This window comes from Eurytemora carolleeae, unplaced genomic scaffold, assembly GCF_000591075.1.
Source record: "Eurytemora carolleeae unplaced genomic scaffold, Eaff_2.0 scaffold2410, whole genome shotgun sequence".
NCBI lineage: Eukaryota > Metazoa > Arthropoda > Copepoda > Calanoida > Temoridae > Eurytemora > Eurytemora carolleeae.
The window spans coordinates 8,920-15,860 of NW_019398301.1; the positions used below are offsets into that span (position 1 = coordinate 8,920).

The 6,941-nt window shown below is 30.6% G+C and overlaps 1 protein-coding gene across 1 annotated transcript; it reads right to left on the bottom strand.

The window, feature by feature from the left end:
- Nucleotides 1-3,106: 3,106 nt before the first annotated feature.
- LOC111717185 (fatty acid-binding protein) lies at nt 3,107-6,064 on the bottom strand (the record flags this gene model as incomplete). The annotated part of the gene is given in 5 exon segments (XM_023492693.1): nt 3,107-3,287; nt 3,801-3,894; nt 4,282-4,424; nt 4,778-4,843; nt 5,990-6,064. Coding segments are annotated over 5 exon segments (480 nt in total), but the record flags the coding sequence as incomplete, so codon positions are not given.
- Between the last annotated feature and the right edge of the window lie 877 nt (nt 6,065-6,941).

Consider the following 6,941-nt stretch of genomic DNA (forward strand, 5'->3'; position numbering starts at 1 on the left):
TGAAGAGAGGAAAGGTTAACAAGAAGGGAGAGTCTATGGTTGCCAGCTATAGGTAACTAGAGGTAACCAATCCGGGCTTACAATTTATTGGGAGCAATGAGTATGATATTTCCTATCAGTATGGCACCCGGGCCTCATTCCAGTATATCAGAAGAATTCCTGCACTCTACTATTTTTAGGCCTAAGAAGCCCTTAAGCAGCTGGAATCTTGTCAACCCTCTTATCAGAATAAAGGAAGCATGGATGGATGAATGTGCTGCCAGATTACAACCCCTAGCAGATCAATAGAAAACCACCTACAACTCCAAACTTTCATAACAGAAAAATTACGAGATTTGATCGTAACAACCAGATCATGTCCTGGGGACAAACACATCTCTTTGAATAAATTATATATGGATGTTAAAATTCTAGAAAAAAGGTTTATGAAAGAAAGAACGGCTTCTAAGAGTATGGGAAAATGAGAATAGCAAATATACCAGTTAGCAAATTATGTCGTGTATGTGCTATTTTTTGGACATGCTTCCTTGAATTTTGATTCCTATAGCAACAGAGACAATGATGAAATTGGAAAATGTTCAGTGTTTGCACATTTGTTTATTGTTGGGATTTGTTATTTAACAACCGGATATAAATCATAGTAAAGTCGAAATATTCTAAATTAATTTGATAAAATAGAACTCTGAAATTGTTTAGTTTTAACATAAACATTTAATTGAATATGCCAGAATCTGATTTTATAAACACTGGGCAAGATTCCGGTATAGAAAATTTTGTTAAAAAACTGAACCAGATTCTAGTAAAAAAAAGGGGGAAAGGAGCAAAATTCTGGTAGAAAACTAGGCTAATATTCTGGTATGAAAAAAACTAGATTATGCAAACTGTGTAGGATTTTGTTATCAAATCTTAGATGGATTTTAGAACAAAAAATAATCCAGATTCTGATACAAAAAAAAACCCAGATTTTGGTATGAAAATCAGTCAAATTCTGTTACAAAAATAAGTCAGATTCTGGTATAAAAAAATGAGCCAGATTTTGGTATAAAACCTAAGTTATATTCTGGTGTAAAACCAAACCAGATCTGGTGTAAAAGCTGAGTCAGATTCTAATATGAAAACAGACCTAGAGACTGCATTCCATAAATTGAAGAACTTTTATCTTCAGACATCTGAACATAAATAAAGCTTTAGCTGCCATCAACTCAAGTAAGAAGAAAAATATATTTTATAGAAACGTGAAGTTAAGAAAATAAGTGAGTTACAATTTTCTGCATTTAAATACTGTAATTATAATAATCATTGTAATATATTTTCTATATGAAAATGTCTGATATGAAAAACGATGTCAATATTATTTATGAATCATTAGAATGTCTGAAAAACAAGCTGAAATAAAAGTAATTTCTTTTTCATTACAAAATTAGTTTTAGAAAGTACAGTAAGGGTTATCTAAAGAATAAATATGATGAGAAAAATTCTCTATCAGTGTAATCTGTAGCTCCAAGTTTGGTTAAACAGTGTAAAGTATGAAATATTATCTCCATGCTGGTTAAACTATCTGTGTAATCTGTAGCTTCAAGTTTGGTTAAACAGTGTAAAGTATGAAATATTATCTCTATACTGGTTAAACTATGTGTGTAATCTGTAGCTCCTAGTTTGGTTAAACAGTGTAAAGTATGAAATATTATCTNAGTTTGGTTAAACAGTGTAAAGTATGAAATATTATCTAGATGCTGGTTAAATTATCAGTGTAATCTGTAGCTTCAAGTTTGGTAAACCGTGTAAAGTATGAAATATTATCTCTATGATGGTTAAACTATCTGTGTAATCTGAAGCTTCAAGTTTGGTTAAACAGTGTGAAGTATGAAATATTATCTCCATGCTGGTTAAACTATCTGTGTAATCTGTAGCTCCTAGTTTGGTTAAACAGTGTAAAGTATGAAATATTATCTCTATGCTGGTTGAAAGGATGATGGGTATAAAGTGGAAACTGTTGTACATATAATATTTAACCAATATTCACTATGTGCTAAAATATACAGAATTTAAATAGAAAAATATATCATGTCTAACATATTATTTTTTTTTGAGTCAGATTTGTTCAAAGCATAGATAATTTTAATCAATATGAGAAAGTGTGCAAGATGTATAACACTCCTCTGCCGCTTTTATAGTAATCATAAATTGGCGGTACAGTCCAAACTAGGACTGCAAAGGTTGGCCCAGCTCGTATCACGGGCAGCCGTAGTACATTTGAAATTCCGAGCCGGGTCAACTATTCCGGTCCCAGTTTGTACTGTACCTAGCTCTATGGACAGGACTAGCCGGTGCAACAAGGTCGACACGGTCAGACTTTATGCTTCATATAGGCTGAATTTACTTTTACTAAATGGGAAGAGGTGAATAATATATTATAATGTACACTGGTGGTCCATGATATAGCAAGAAGAGAAACCAAAGCAAAATATTCTGAAAATTGACGATATATGTTTATGTTATATCACCAATTTATTCTTGTTTTCTTTGGATTTTGCCATTCTGTGTGTTTAAGCTATTTTCAGTGTGTTTTTTTTAACTTTTCTCATGTCCTCATGTTCATACGTATATTGTAATTAGATTAACCAAGAATATATATATATTTTTCTAATTACAAATATATATATTGTATATTTGTAGTTCTAAATAGTTCAAAGCTTTGTTTTGTTTGATACTGTGCAATTTATAAATTTCAATTTCGAGAATGACTAACAACATTTTAAAAATGAGCTTTGTCAAAATATACAATTTTTTCCTTTTCCTTATTTTCCACTAAACCCCACTATATCTCCGGTCGGAGTACTGCAAACCACTACAGTACATACACACCAAAAGCTTAATTAAGGAGTATTCTAATTCTAAACCACCACCTAGGATGTCCTGTATTTTCCTGATTTCTGTAATTACTAATTATAATATGTCGACAGTATTTACGGAAATGCAAACTCCATATTTTAGGATAAAAGTTATAAAATCTAAATTTTTTTCTTCAAATGTTTTTTTCAGAGGTTTTTAAAAATCACTTTGTTCGCCAATATGTATTTGTATTTTTTCAAGTTTATTTTAAACAGGGTATTTTATGTTTTATGTTTTTAAGCAAATTAACAGTTTTTACAAAACATACTTAAATTAAAATACTATTTTTTGATCTACTGTGTCCTCTTGTAAACTCTGACACTCTTTTTGTTGGGTAGTCCTTCAATAGTGTTGATTACAGTCATTGTTTGACCATCAGGACTAAACTGGCGAACCTTGAACAGTATTATCAATATTTATAGAATTAGTAGCAGCATTTTTAGAAATTTCAGAAACCATTATTATTACTAATTGTGACTTTTTATCCCTAACGGCTAAATAGCGTAGACTTAATACTTTAATATTTAAAATATCAAGCCTAGGAAAAACTATTCAATAGCAAATATGAAAATCTTTATTAGATGTGTGAAAATTAAGTGTTGATGACTTTAAGCCAAGACCCCTAATTTACCATGAGTTTAAAATATCCTTTATGCAGCTAGGATATAAAGATTATAAATTTAGAGTTTTAGATTCAATTTTCATTGAAAGATATAAAACAAAAGGAAGCAAATATTAGAATATCAAATGCCAAGTGACTCATGAACCTATCAAACAAGTGTATACTAAACCTTTATTAACATTTAAAAAATATTATACAAAGCAACGATTATTTAAAAAGAAACTTTTGTTGTTTAGGTTTTACTTAAACATGAAAAGTTTGTTTTTAACAAAATACAAATGTTTACCTCTCGAGTAGTCTTGTTAAAAGTCGCATCAGGTTTTGGTATTTGTACTTTTATCAGACTTAAATCTTGTACAGTAGTCGTGGTTTTAGTGTACCTAATGACAATATGGATTAGGGTGTACAGGGTTACCCACAAAATATGAGACTGTGAAGAAGACGTGAAAATTTTAAAATATGACGATTCCTAGGTTAATTAAGTCTTCTGATTTGAATAGAATACTTTTGCAGGGAATCATGAATACAAGGAAACAGCTTGCAAATTCTCTAAAGTCTCATTCATTGTGGGTAACCTTGTACACTGCATGTACAGCAATTAAATAACCATTATGTTAGTAAGGGTCAAAATGCGACTCTGTTATTAGGACAATCCCGCGGGAAGGGGTGTTTTTGGAACAGGAAAGATAAAGAAGTGGGTGTAGGGGGAGGCCAGGGGTGGATATGGGAGGATAAAGAAGTGGGTATGGATGGAGGGGGGGGGCTACCTTCCGTCCCCAGTATATTCCTCCCATGGTTCGTTAAGCTTGAATTTTGTGTACAGACTCTTAAAAGTTGTCAGAGTATCAACAGATATTTCACCGTCATCTGCCTCTTTAATCTGCTGTACTGGGTACAGGGTACAGGCTATCTGCAATTATATTCATGTTGAAATTTGATATAGTAAACATCGTCTTCAAAATTTCATTATAGGTTGAAAATGAGAAACAAGATAATAGTACTCTCATCTAATTGAAAAGTTCGAGATTTATTTAATTTTGCGTGGATCCAAATTGTGTAGACAGCTCTCCTTTTTGAAACGATATATCCGTACAAGCAGTAATCTCTAATTTAGTGTCAAGGGGAACTTGCTAATTTTAGTTTGATTTAAAAATTCTAAGTTGAGTGGGTTGCCTTTTATTTAAAAAAATTTTGTTTCCTGGAAAACTGGGTTCCCAAGCAAGTATGATATGTTAAGCATTCATAATTGAAAGCTGTACATACCTGGCGTTTAATCCAACGAACACCAATTTCATACATAAAATCAGTAAACCCCTCACTGGTCTCCAACTAGATAAAACGTCGTTAACATTCAATTAAAAACTGTATAATTAATATTCAAGGGATTATTATATAAAATTAGTGATAAAATAACAATTAGAATTTTAAGTGAGTATTTATAAATATTCATTATCAAGAATTAAAAATAAGAAATCATGATGAAATAAAAGCAATTATAAATGAATAAATGAATAAATGGATCAAATATAAATAATAAAAAAAAATCAATCACGAGCGTGTCAAACCTTATTTTCTTATTCCTAGATCTCGGCAACTTAAGCATTTTAAATCTCGACATTTTTATCAAGCAGAAATTATAATTGGAAGTATGAATTATTAATTTTCTTTGATACAATTTTGGAAGAATTTAAGCTTAAGGCAAGTTAAAATTTCTCTGATTTGTAGTGTCAAAGCTAAGCATTGAATACCAGAAAATTTTCATTTCTTTTTCTTTACACAGTGCCATTAACAAGTTTTTAATTTTCAATTTTAGCCCTGAAATATATTCAAAATTGTTTTGGGTATTTTTTTACAAAGAAATTAAGTTACAATTTGCGTAATCTTTAGTGACATTTTACAAACAGAATGTAAAGAAGACGACGAGAATTCCACTATTTTCTGGTTTTTATCCAAAGAGAATAGAATATATATTAGAGTGGAATTTACTAGAAAAAAGTGTAAAACGGCCATTTTGTTGTACTGTTTCCATACTGCAGGTGTACTTCACATATTTATGCTATATAACCTTGGGCCCTGGGACATCATTTTATAGAAAATCTCAAATTAATATTAAAAGAAAACCAAATTATGAAATAGGCTGGTTTCATAATTGACCAATGATCATTTTACATAGACTCTATGCCTTTCACTTTACAAACGATGATTTTCCGTTATAACTGTAAATCAAATGATGTTTTTTATTCGCCTAATTCATTATAAAGTTTATTTAACATTTTTAAAATATTCGAAATTGAAATGGATAGTCTAGGGAACATACTGTATTAATGTACTCTACTGCATATAATTTGTGAACATTTACATGATTTATGCACTTTGAACTTCCTTTCAGGCTGAAAGGGACTGAACAAATTCATACCGAGAGATTCTTTTAATTCCTCTCTAATATATATTCTATTCTCTTTGTTTTTATTGTACCTTAAACTCTCCCAGCATCTGATCTGGGAGATATTTCCCTGCCTCAACTTGTGCTGAAAAGCAAATCAGAAGAACCTGAATTAGAATTTTTAAGAAAAGTTTTTCAAAATTTAAAATTTGTCCAACACACACAAATTTTCTTTTATATCGACATTGTAAACTCAATTTGCTTACCACTTAAAATATTACAGACAAATCAATCGAAAAAATAAATTTTTAATTTGACGCAAAGGTAAACAGACAACGTATTTTATTATTGATCAATTAATTCTTTAATTATTGCAGTATTGAGTTGGACTTATACAAAATGTTTATTTCAATAGTAAACATGACAATTGAGAAAATTTTAAATTTCGACTGTCTAATGACACAAAATATTAATCTGGAAACAATTACTATTTTTGAACCAATGATTCTAACCCTATCACGATACCCCTTGTATTTTTTTCTTCACAACCTTAAAACGGCGTTTTGCTGGGATGTCACAAAAAAAATATTTTCATTCTTTTTCAAAATTTGCCGTAAAATCGATGATGCACAAACAAGAACGAGAGAATTGAGACTAGAGATCGCAAACAACTAGCAGCTGATATTATCTGATGACTTATACAATTTTGTAAAAAAAAAATTAAAACAAATATTCAAAAATAAATGTTTAAAAAATATGGAGGACATAAGGAAAATATCGAAGAAGGTGATGGAAAACACCCCCCCCACACTTTCACACATTCCAACCCACTGCCCTTTTCAGTGATTATTTATCTTATAAAAAGCAAAAATCTTACAATTTGATCCTTAGAAATTTCACCAAATCAATCCCAGCTTAAACATTAATAAACTGAAAGGGGTGTTCATTGCCCCCCCCCCCTCTCTAGTTGTATTGCCTTAGCACTCTCATTTTGACAAAAAACTTAATTTCTTGATTTTTATAAGAAATAGCGCAAAGTTTAAA